Source organism: Eucyclogobius newberryi, unplaced genomic scaffold (assembly GCF_026437365.1).
Source record: "Eucyclogobius newberryi isolate DKJ021-1_F unplaced genomic scaffold, fEucNew1.0.hap1 SCAF_1, whole genome shotgun sequence".
Lineage (NCBI taxonomy): Eukaryota > Metazoa > Chordata > Actinopteri > Gobiiformes > Gobiidae > Eucyclogobius > Eucyclogobius newberryi.
In genome coordinates, this window is record NW_027315723.1 from 46,615,802 (window position 1) to 46,628,426 (window position 12,625).

A 12,625-nucleotide genomic window follows, 5' to 3' on the forward strand; every position below is an offset into this window, starting at 1 on the left:
CCCTGTCTGCTCTATCGCCCCCTGCAGGACACCCTGTCTGCTCTATCGCCCCCTGCAGGACACCCTGTCTGCTCTATCGCCTCCTGCAGGACACTCTGTCTGCTCTATCGCCCCCTGCAGGACACCCTGTCTGCTCTATCGCCCCCTGCAGGACACCCTGTCTGCTCAATCGCCCCCTGCAGGACACCCTGTCTGCTCTATCGCCCCCTGCAGGACATTGTCTGCTCTGTCGCCCCCTGCAGGACACCCTGTCTGCTCTATCGCCCCCTGCAGGAGACCCTGTCTGCTCTATCGCCCCCTGCAGGACACCCTGTCTGCTCAATCGCCCCCTGCAGGACACCCTGTCTGCTCAATCGCCCCCTGCAGGACACCCTGTCTGCTCTATCGCCCCCTGCAGGACATTGTCTGCTCTGTCGCCCCCTGCAGGACACCCTGTCTGCTCTATCGCCCCCTGCAGGACACCCTGTCTGCTCTATCGCCCCCTGCAGGACACCCTGTCTGCTCAATCGCCCCCTGCAGGACACCCTGTCTGCTCAATCGCCCCCTGCAGGACACCCTGTCTGCTTTATCGCCCCCTGCAGGACATTGTCTGCTCTATCGCCCCTTGCAGGACACCCTGTCTGCTCTATCGCCCCCTGCAGGACACCCTGTCTGCTCTATCGCCCCCTGCAGGACACCCTGTCTGCTCTATCGCCCCCTGCAGGACACCCTGTCTGCTCTGTCGCCCCCTGCAGGACACCCTGTCTGCTCTGTCGCCCCTTGCAGGACACCCTGTCTGCTCTATCGCCCCCTGCAGGACACCCTGTCTGCTCTATCGCCCCCTGCAGGACACCCTGTCTGCTCTATCGCCCCCTGCAGGACACCCTGTCTGCTCTGTCGCCCCCTGCAGGACACCCTGTCTGCTCTGTCGCCCCTTGCAGCACACCCTGTCTGCTCTGGAAAACAGCTTTGGTGACAAACTGATGCTGTGTGAAGGAGGGTTTCAGGTCAGACTGTACAATGAACTGCTAGTCCTGTACATGCGTCATCCACCTTTAATTATGTGCAATACTGTAAATAATGTGAATCATCTCTGGTGCAATGCTTCTTGACGTCACTGCTATTTATTCTGTCCATATACACCATACACAAGCATGGGCAGAGCCACTTACTGTACATACGAGTTTGTTTTATTTTTTTCCTTTTACTGCAGTGTTATATTTAAATCTATTAACGTTATTTATCTTTTTTTAATTTAATGTTTCTACTACTGCAGTGGTCTACTGGAACTGTGCTTTGTGTGACAATGGAATTCCCAGTTTTGTGGGACAAAGTAATAAAGGTTATGTATCGTTAAAAAAATTGTGAAAAGGCGCAAAGGGGTAAAATAAATGCAGTTATTTCTTACTCTACCTTTAGCCTTGTCTCACAGCGCCAGAAATGGAATTACATGTGAATTGCTGAGAGCGGCCTTATGAAGAAAAATATATGTAGTTCGATTTAAATTGGATTAATTATAATAATTTTATAAATTATCAGAATTGTGGCCCTTTTGGTCTACTTTATAATCTATTCACATGTAGTCCAATCATCTTATGCATTTAAATTAAAGGACTCTACATCTTTTTAAAGGAAACTGGGTCAGATAAACACAATAAACTACTAAACGAAATAACCCTGATTATAGATATTAAAAAAAGAAAACATTATATTCCATTTTGGGCCCCTGGGGTAGGAGCATTTCGAGGAAGGTTTTGGCGCGTGGACGGCCTAAGAACCTTCTTCGGCATTCTTCGGAAGAGGCCATGCCAATCCTCGGAACTGCTCGGTGTTTTCCGCCTGTGTGCGCCCCCCCTCGGCTCCTCTCGGCTCCTCTCGGCCTCTGTCGATAGAGCTGATTTCTGGGCTGCTGCTGTCGTCGTCCGCCTCGTCCTCTCCGTGTTGTTGTTCTCGGTGACGCGACGGAGGTGTAGCCTGACGCGGTCTCTTACGTGTCGGTCTGAATAAAAGTGGAGCTCCGTGGACCCGGGAGTGACGAAGCGAGTGTGTGCTGGTAAGAGGATATACGCGTCCGATGTTTGCTCCTAAACAGACAGCGCTAGATGGCTGTTCGGAGACGTGCATTTTGTGCTGTACGCGCACAAAGCCAACAAAGAGATCATGGCGGCGGGCTTGCAGAGCTAACAAAATGAGCCAGTCTCTTGCAAGGCTGCTCACTCTGAACATACTTAGGTATTTATACAGGGAGCGGGATATATGTTTCTCTTTTCATTAATTACTATGGCAAGGTCATATAAATGATATGTTTGACAGTTTGGCGCTTGTTCTAAATTGATAAACGTTTTAATAATACAGGCTTCAGTGAAAGTGGGGTTCCATGATAGTAAAAAAAAAAAAAAGCTGCCTTTCAATGCTTTGCAGACATTTCCCTCCAATAATAGTTCCACCTTGTTCTAGGTGTTAACAACTATGCATTTAAAAGTGCAATAGATGCAATTAATGCGTAGGTACAAACTATTTTCCCTGGTTGTTTTTGAATCACGAAATCCTAAATAAAATGTTTTTTAACGGCTTAGCAGTTGGATAAACGACCCATAGCCCGCTAGCATGCTAACGGGACTCATTGGAAAAGCTCGTGCGAAAACGCTCAATTTAGCCTCGTGCTAACCAAAGCTAACGCACGCTAGCCTTTCACGAACTTTGCATTTAGCCGTCCGTTTATGTGCAGGAAAGTTAAACTTACACACATGTGCGTTTAGGGCGATGTTTACTGTCTGTTAACGTAATTTAGTTAGTTTTTTTTATGAACTATATGCTAAATCCCGGCTGTGCCACGCCCTCCAGTGAAGTGAACTAACGTTACAGAAACATCAGTTTGCACATTTGTTTGCTAAAAAAAACACTGGTTCAGCTCTTGAATGTGGATTTCATGTTGGCTGTATATTTATTTCAGTGGTTGAAGAAGTACTTCAAAATTGCCCTGATTATATCCCGATCTTTAATACAGCATTGTTTGCTCAAAGCTGGGACTCGTACTCTAAAATGTAGGCTAGATGTCATCATAAACCAACATTAAAACAACTCATAAAAAAAATTTCAGCAAGTCTAAAACTATAACAATAAATACTTTTACTTGTCAGTCCAAAAATCCAGTGCAGTAGAAAGTACAGATACCTGTTCTGAAATGTAGTAAAGGTGCCCACTGCCAAATTACAGTTTTTTTTAATACTTTTTGATACGTCCCACCACTATTTCTGTGCATGCACAGCTAATGTTTTTTGTTTTAATATTTAGATTGTAACTGAGCATGGAGGCTGGTGCAGAAACACAGCAGGGTGAAACTGCTGTTACAGAGTCCGAAGCCCAGCAAATTACCCTGACCCAGGTAAACGTCTCTTCAAACTAGTTGTTAGTAGTCCATCAGAAATGTCCCTGTAAAAGTCCCTCAAGTACTTGCGTGCAAAAATATCACTGGTACCCTGTTTTTTTGTTTTGTTACATTTTTAAAACCTTTCTGCAGCTTTTAATTACAACAGGTTTAATTATATAGTCAACATGGATACAGTTTGCATCTGGGGGGAATGATTGTGGGGGAAGCAGTCTATTAATTTTAATGTAGAAGAGCTGGTCCTCTTTCACCCACTGTTCAACAACTACAAGAGCAAACACACACCTTAGGAATTATATTGTACAAATGTAGATGGAAACACAAGGAGAAGAATAAAATATTATAAATAATATTATACGAAGTAGGTTGATTTGTGTAAAATAAAATGTTGATGTGCACCAACAAGTCAACCGCTTCTCTGGACTGGTTGAATACGGCTTTGTAGTCCATTGATAAACCCATTTGTCTAGATGGTTTGCTCAATACAAAATCATACAACCGGAATGAAGATGGCGGCGCACGTGGCAACGCAACATCAACATTTTAAAATTTAGTAGTGACTCAACATGTATTAGCTGTGCTTAAAATACTCCTCCTCTACCATGACGCTTTGCTGCTGACTGTATCTGGATTCCATATTTCTTCAAAACGGCTACATTACCATGTGTGTGTAACTTGTGGTTGTGTTGTGATGAAGGCGTCTATTGCAGCGGCTCAGGTTTCCTCCAGCGGCCCCACAGTGACCCTCGTGCAGTTACCCAACGGACAGACGGTGCAAGTGCATGGAGTGATCCAAACTGCTCAGCCCTCAGTCATCCAGAGTCCACAAGTACAGACTGTCCAGGTGAGGGAGAAATCCCCTTGTAAACATTAATCTTTTTCTCTCATTCATGTTTCTTGTATTGCTGAAGTGTATCACTGCTCTATTTGCTCTGTATTTGAGTAAAAGAAACACTAGAGCTGCTGTCTACAACCTAACCTACCATATCAATATAAATGTATACATCAAACACCATAGGAACTAAAAGATATGTGGAAACGGTGACCCACATGAATGGCATGGCTCAGGTTGCTATGGTAACCCTGGGAGGTTGCACTCGGTTACCATCACACTGCCCCTTTAAGAGAGTGCACCATTGCTCTCCCAGGACGTTAGGTTCAATACACAGCTCTGATACATAGCATAATAACACTCTACATCCTTACTTATAAAACCCACACGTAGGACTATAGCCTGTAATGACGAATAAAGGTAGGCACAAAGCAAACTTCAACAACACATCTACTTGATCAAACACGCACAGAACACTGAACAGTGGAAAGAACGATCCAAAAAAAGTACTAGAGCGAACTTTATGCAACCTCTTCCTCCGTCTGGCTCTCTCTGAGCCCTGATACCTGGGTTAGCACTAGATCATATAGGGAATCGGGACAGAGGTTACTAAATCCAAGATGGCGGCGTCCGAGATTGGTCCCGCTGTTACAGCTATTGGAATAATTTTCTCTCTTGGGTCTGGGTTAACCTAAACCCTAACCCTAAGTAGTTAGGAGACGAGGGGAAAAAATGTAAATGTTTGCTCACCTGTTCATCTGTCATAATTTTTACAAGTTGAATAATGACAATGAATGAGGCCTCAGCCCAGTGATCTGGGGGAGCCACAGACCTGATTGGCTGATGCAGACAGCGTCGATCTTGGGCCAGAACAAGGGGTAGTGTCCAAATGAGGGGCCTTTATAAAACCTTTTCTTCTTTTTTTTTTTTAAGTTTAAACTGCATTTCAGCATTTACCTATTATTAATGGGGTTAATGGTTCAAACTTAAGCCCTTTTGATGTGTCTGGCATTGGGCTGCAGCTATCGGTTATTTTAGTAATTGCGTAGTCTATCAATTATTTTCTTCGATTGAGTAATGGTTTAATTTTTGGTACATTTGTAAACTATAGATAAACATATCATTTTTAAATAAACCGTATACGGTAGTTTATAGTAATAAACAAAGAGTTTCTGCTTAAAATAACACATTGTTAATTTCACATAAGTATGTCCCCAAAATGGCAACATTTCACTTCACCAGACCAAACTGTTCTGTTCGTATATAAAGGACTACCGTACCTTTCAGGCTCTACAACGCTACTGAATAAAAGCAGCGCGCACAAAATTTACTAAGAAAATAGAACTTGTCAATAAACCGCATGTGCCCAGTTATAATATGAGATATTTACACATACACTAATGGTAGGGATGTGCCTTTTTTCAATTAATTTCTCAGTAAAACAATGATTTGAAGTTTAACAAACAAAACGCAGCTGTCCCCTCTGTCCTTGATCACTCAGTGTGAACTGATTTACTTGTGTCTTCACATCTGGTTCATCTGCTCCTGAGCTTGTGCAAGAAAAGTTTCATTTCACTGCAGCAGGTTCTGAATGGCAGATTCACTTCCTCATTAGACTAATTTCTCTGTATATAAGTCTGATTGTTATAAAACACACAGCATTTTGAAGCTTAACCTATAGAAAACTTTACGTGTCCCCTGACTACTTCTACAGTTTGTGAAACTCTTGCTAGAGTGCCCCCCGGTGGCCGTTAGCCAGTAAAATCCTGTAAATTAGACTCATCGTTGTAATGACCGCAGGGTTCAGTGTGGGGAATAAGTTGCGGCTTAAAGTCACCAACAGTTACAGTTACTATGAATTCATTTACATATATGTCTCATTTAAAATAAGAAACTTGTTAGTAAATCTTTGTTGAGTGAGACCAGTGATCCTGGTGTTGAGCAGTAACTCTGCATTTTGCCATTTTACATAATTAGCTCCGTGCGCTGTTCACTTTGGCCTCTGTGTCTTTGCCCCGTCTTTGTTTCATAATCGCGGTCCTCCGTGCTGTTTCTGTTGATGTATTGGCTGTTTCAAAGCACAAGAGAGAGCGGAGGATTTTAAACTTACGAGTGTGACTGGGAAGCAGTTTGGAGGATGCAAGTATGAAACAGAAAGTCTGTGATGACGTGGCGAAGACACAGAAGCTAAAGTGAACAGTACACGGAGCTAAAGCTGCAAAATGTCTGCAGAGTTACAACACAAAACACCGAGCTCTTTCACACAATAAAACTACTTCCCAGTCGCACTCGTGAGTTTAAAACACGCCTCTCTCTGTTGTGCTTTAGCTGCTGCAGGTCTGTGCGGAACGAGCTACAAGTTATTCTGTGCCACAGATTCATGTTTTAATTTAACATGTAAATTGAACAAATCTTCGAAGCAACAAAATAATAATCGAATTACACTATTTGCTCGAGTAATCGTTGCAGCCCTTGTCTGGCATTACCAATATTGCCTACTCCAGTGGCAGTGTGTAACATTCAAACGGCCCCTAAATGAAGTGTAATAATGATGTGCATAAAGTTGGGCCATAATAATGAGGTAACACAGGAAGGGCATCTCGCATATAAAAACATGACGACACTTAATCAGAATGAATTGTTGATCTTTTTTCAGATTTCAACAGTTGGTGAAAGTGAGGATTCGCAGGAGTCCGTCGACAGCATAACAGATTCTCAAAAACGACGAGAGATTCTTTCGAGGCGCCCTTCATACAGGTCAGACAAACATTTAAATGTTCATATTAATTCTAGAAGTACTCTGCTTATTTATGTTTTTGTTCTAACAATTTTTCTTTTTAATCTACAGAAAAATTCTGAACGACCTGTCATCAGATGCTCCAGCAGTGGCTCGCATTGAAGAGGAAAAGTCAGAAGACGACACTGCGCCGGCCATCACCACAGTCACCATGCCAACCCCCATCTATCAGACCAGCAGCGGACAGTACAGTACGTTTAACAACTTCAGTTACAAACGATATGTATCACTTAACAAACCACACATGTCTTACGCCTGCTGCTAGAAGCCGGTTTAGTTTGTTTGGCCTAGATCGGGTTTAGTTGGAGCAAACTTATGAGTTTCACTCAAAAGTTTAATTTAGAGTTCGGAAAAGCAATAGGGACCAATCAGCTGTGAGCACAGTGCCACATGTGACACACTAACTCACTTATTTTACAGAATTCATATGCAATTTATATGTACATGCTTTTCATTCATTCAAATGTTGTATATACATTAGTGAGGTGATTATCTTCAATATTGTGAATTTAAATAAAAGATTTCATTTTTGCTTTTACTCTTCACCTGTAAACTGAGACAAAACCAGAAGTTGCATTTAGTCTGTGCGTTGTCTGTAATGCTGATGTATGTTCAAAGATGACAAAAAGACACCTTTTTTGGGGATGTCTTGTGCAAACTGGGCTGGCAGGGAGTGTGTTAAGATTATTTCTGGAACCCCTATTGGTAAAAGGAATGGAACATTTACTTCTGGAACCAAGCGGTGACCTCTGTTGTACTAAAATATGTAATAATGGGCCATTTTTCCATTTTTGTGCCCATGTGTACAACTGTTATGATTGTTTGTAGAGGAAGGCTACAGTCTTTTATAATGCCAATCTTTCATCACCTTTGCTAACAAATACATCCTGTGAAGTTGAGGACCCTGGTATTTTGACACATACTGCTAGTTTCTTAAATATTAACATGCACTGCTTTAGTAGTAAAACAGTAAATAGTATTGAACTATTCAAGAAGGGTTAGCTTTTGTCAGATTTATGTGAGTTTTTAATTAGCACTACAGGTTTTGGTGTTAGAGTAGTTTAAAACAATACTAATATTATTTATGTAGTACTAACTGTTTTACTCTGCCTCATCTCAAATGAACCCTACAGGACTATAGAGCGTCACCTGGCCCCCTGCAGTGTGTAACATGTGTCTTGTGCCCCTCCAGTTGCCATTACCCAGGGCGGTGCCATCCAGCTGGCCAATAATGGCACAGATGGGGTGCAGGGCATCCAGACTCTAACCATGAACACTGGGGGACAGCAGGGCGCCACGATCCTGCAGTACGCCCAGACCAGCGACGGCCAGCAGATCCTTGTGCCCAGCAACCAAGTAGTCGTACAAGGTCAGTGTGACAGAGTTGAACCAGTGGCATATTTATTGACATGATACTGAATGGTTTGTCTGGTTTTGGTTTTGGGGTGCAGCGGCCTCCGGAGACGTCCAAGCATACCAGATCCGCACCGCTCCCACCAACACCATCACTCCCGGGGTGGTGATGGCAGCCTCCCCTGCTATGGGAGGAAGCGGCACCGAGGAGGTCACGCGCAAAAGGGAGGTCCGCCTTATGAAGAACCGGTATGTGCAGGCTAGAGGTGTTATTAGGGCTGGGTATCATGGCCAATTTCCTAAATCGATTCGATTTCAATTCATAATGTCCTGAATCGATACAGAGCCGCGGCGCGCGGCCGAAACTGCCATGTTATTTTGTGCTGCGGCTCCTGAAACTGCTACGCTATTTGACCACGCCGTTTTAGACCGCGTTGAGTTAAGGTTAGGGTTAAGGTTAAGGTTAGGGTTAAGGTTAGGGTTAGCCATGAGGCTATATGGCAGTGCCGCGGTTCCTGAAACTGCTGGGCCATTTGACCGCGCCGCGGCTCTGCAGCCACGGCCATATTATTAGCGGTGTGGCTCATCAGGTGCGTAAATCTTTGCAGGCAAAAGTTGCGACGGCTTCTGTTATCTTTATGGCCAGCGGAGAATCGGCTGGTAATGTTAGTGATTCCCTCAGTTTCATTTTGTTTTGCCGGACGGCTTGTTGTCGGAAGCTAACGTTAGCGTAGTGTGATACCTGGTCAAGTGGTTTCTGAGGTTTGTAGTATTTCCACAATAACTGACCTCCGCTTCGCAGATTTTCCATCCACTTTAGTTTTATCCGGCTCTTTGTTTTAAATTCGAAATGGTTCCAGGCGTCAGACTTGGGACGGCTCGCTGAGCCGAGTTTTACCTGCGTCTTGCACGCTTGACAAGCGAACGTAAACGCGCCACTGCTGCGTCACGCACAAGACTTCATGGGGAAAAATCAATCTCATGCTGTATGAATCGATATTGCAAAATTTTAATTGCATCGATTAAATGGATTTTTTTTACCCAGCCCTAGGTGTTATGATCCTGGGATTCTGTCTTCCTTCTTCCGGTTTGTCTTTTAGATTAGTTTTGAGGTATACAAAAGTGAGATGCATGTTTGGGCTTCAAGATTTAAGGCTATCAATTCAAATTGCAAATTGAATGGTCACAATTGGTAATTGTTAAGAAATAATTTGATCAACTAACGTTAATTCCTCTGCAAACAAAAATACCTTGTATAAAAGCTGCTAACCCTGTTATTAACATATAATAAACTAAAATTCATATAATTTTGTTGTTGCTTGTTATGCTTTCCAAAACCCGGTGTAATACAGTTTTCTGTGCCGCACAGGGAGGCTGCCCGAGAATGTCGCAGGAAGAAAAAGGAATATGTGAAATGCCTGGAAAACCGCGTGGCCGTGCTGGAGAACCAGAACAAAACCCTCATCGAGGAACTGAAAGCGCTCAAAGACTTGTACTGTCACAAATCGGAGTAGAGCGAGCGCCTGCAGAAGGCTTTGCTGGTGCCTGGCCCCACCCCTGTACAGTGCCCCTCCCACTTTTCTACTTTATTTTTTAAAAACTGCTCAAAGTCCTTCACACCATGATTTGGAAAACCTGTTCTCATTTATTCTCCCTAAAAGGGTGACATAATGCCTCGAAGAAGAGTGGAGGTCTAATACACTGAGGATCCTTCTTGCACCAAAGGGATGACAGTTACTGCTGCCTGGAACGACGTCACATCACCAGCGATGGGAAAACTGCATATTCACCATCAAAAATGACATTTCTCAAGATGGCCCCATTCTGTATTGTTACTAACGCTTCAGCAGTAGACTGGACATTTTATCTCTAAGCTGTGTTACTTTTAGAGTGCTTACGTCACACCGTCAATGTTATTTTTTACTTAAATTGCCTTGAACAAACTTGTGAAACGTAAGATGCTTTTGATGTCAACACGGCTTTACCAATGGAGAGCTTTGTAATGGTTAATGTTTAAAAAATCTATTGTTTCCCAACTGTAATCTGCAAGGCCCATTGCATTTGGTTTTTAAAAAAACATTTTAAGATTTGTAAAATAGTTGATGTACAGTTTTCTATTGAGAAGTTCTATATAGGATTTGAAAAGGAAAGATACATGTATAAGAAATTTCTGATTTACTTGGCACACTTTTTTATTGCAGATGTTTTTAAATCTGAAAACCAGATGCAATGAGCCATGCTTTGAAAACTTGGGGAAGTAATTGCAAACTATTACAAAACCCATATCATAAATGTATAGTTGGCTCTCTGATAACATCTGCACTTTTCTTGCATATACAATCCTGCATTTCACATCGATGGCAAAAAACTGCCAATTTTATAAAACTCAAAGAATCCATATATGAAATTGTAGTCTCATAATGTAAAATTATGACCAAATCATAAACAGATTGCCATATTGTATTATTTAGGGATTGTATATTGCTTTTTACGTCGCTTTTCATTAATTTGTATGTTGTATAAAACCGTACATTACTGTTCGCTCATACATTATTACATTTCTGGCAGCTGTTAATAAATGTGTTTCGGGTAATTGTTTATTTCATTCCAAAAAGAAATCTTCACAAATCCACCTTTTTTGGCAGCTTGGATGCTTTGAAAATATGAATGTCTCTTGCTTCATCATAGTAAACCTCTTCAACTGAAAAATGTTCCTTTAGAATATTTAAAAATGTATTGTCTCGTTCATAACGGATCTTGCAGGAAAGTAGGACCGTAGTAGTATCTGAACACAAGTGCTGCATCGTCTTGAGCAAAGGGATGAAAGTGTTTTCCAAATACACTATGTCGGCCCCCAAGACGATGTCAAATCCTCCGGCAGGAAAACGGTCCAGATTCTCACCCCATGAAAGCTCAGAAACAGTGGCTAACTCTGAAATGCCTGGAGGTAAATTGGACTTTACATTTGTGGAAAGTGAGTCGAGCGCAGGTTGTCTGTCTGTGATGGTCACTTTAGCACCTGGAACAGAAAAAATATTTCAATCAAATACTGACTGAGATTAAGCAAGATAGAACTGTAATGACTCAATTATAAAGTACAGTGTGTTTTTCAATATTTTACTTTTACTGTTATTTAGGACATTGAAGCACTTAACTGTATTTGTAATTAAATTATACATATTAAATAAGGCTGAAGCTAAATAATTTTAGAAGTCAGCAATTATTTTTACCAACTTATTTCTTTTGTACATTGATTTTTTTAATGCATATTTAACCAACTACAGGTTAAAAATCTGGTGACTGCCTGGGATCCATACACTTCCAATCCTTCATGGCTATCGAACTGCATCATCTATGAAAATACAGTTAGATCATTCAAACGTAACTGAAACGTCTAGGTTTAGTATATTTACAATGACAACAAAATTAATTGTGATGAACATCTGTTTAAATAGTTTAATCTTTGTTGGCATTTAGATAATGGCACTGGCTTTGTTAATAAAGGTTTTTTGTCAGTCTGTACAGTCCAGTGAGCCTTTAAATAATGATAAAATGCCCCCAGAAGGCAAGTGAATTACGTGCTCCTATTCTACAATGACAAAATACAGGTTTTCCACGTTAATTAGCCTTTCAATATTGACATGTTCCAATACTCACCTAATAAAGCTGCTACAATTCCCACCAAACCAGTGCCAGCTCCCAGCTCAATGGCAGTTTTCCCTTTTAACTCCACACGTCCAAGTTCTAGATACATGCACATCACAACTGCCTAGAAAAAAAAATGTAAGAAACCAGTTTGTTTATTTATGTATTTGTTTGCGTCAATACCGATGGCTACTTACAGCATCCCATACGACTGCAGCCACTCCAAGCTTCTTCCAGTCTTGAGCAATGTTTATTTCATGGTTGCAGAATCGAAACTGTGCTGATGCGTTGTAGAATTTAGAAAGGATAGGTAAAGAGTTCTCCACGTACGGAACAAGAGCCATCCTGTAAAAAGAGAATAAACAAACTAAAAATGTGTAAATTCTGAACGATCCATGCGCCGTACGAGACCACTTCCTCCCGCGTAGACAGTTCACGACGCGTTGCTGCCACCGCCTGGTGACTTGCGGTGGAGAAATAACTTTTTATTTTTGTTTATAGTCTTCCTAAAGCTGATTTCGTGTTATATTTGACTATTTAACGTTATATTACAATCTCTACATAAGAATAAAATATGTATCCAAAATATATTTTGTTTGTGGACAAATAAATACAAAATTCAAGTGACCAA

At 41.9% G+C, this 12,625-nt stretch overlaps 2 protein-coding genes across 4 annotated transcripts; one reads left to right on the top strand and one right to left on the bottom strand.

The window, feature by feature from the left end:
* The first annotated feature begins 1,844 nt into the window (after positions 1-1,844).
* On the top strand, positions 1,845-10,942 carry LOC140361504 (cyclic AMP-responsive element-binding protein 1-like). Of its 3 annotated transcripts, none has more exons than XM_072447220.1 (8): positions 1,845-2,032; positions 3,274-3,364; positions 4,065-4,211; positions 6,856-6,956; positions 7,048-7,187; positions 8,189-8,365; positions 8,448-8,598; positions 9,719-10,942. In XM_072447220.1, exons 2-8 carry the CDS (start codon positions 3,287-3,289, stop codon positions 9,861-9,863), a joined length of 939 nt encoding a protein of 312 aa, XP_072303321.1. In that variant the 5' UTR covers positions 1,845-2,032; positions 3,274-3,286; the 3' UTR covers positions 9,864-10,942. The 3 variants fall into 3 exon arrangements, with proteins under 3 accessions (XP_072303321.1, XP_072303335.1, XP_072303329.1); XM_072447228.1 differs by having other exon boundaries at positions 2,030-2,211; XM_072447234.1 differs by lacking the exon at positions 3,274-3,364 and having other exon boundaries at positions 1,858-2,032.
* Positions 10,929-12,413, bottom strand: mettl21a (methyltransferase 21A, HSPA lysine). Its single transcript, XM_072447244.1, has 3 exons — positions 12,192-12,413; positions 12,007-12,118; positions 10,929-11,368 (listed from the first exon to the last, which is right to left on the bottom strand). The coding sequence occupies exons 1-3, from the start codon at positions 12,336-12,338 to the stop codon at positions 10,971-10,973; spliced, it is 657 nt and encodes a 218-aa protein (XP_072303345.1). The 5' UTR covers positions 12,339-12,413; the 3' UTR covers positions 10,929-10,970.
* Positions 12,414-12,625: the final 212 nt, after the last annotated feature.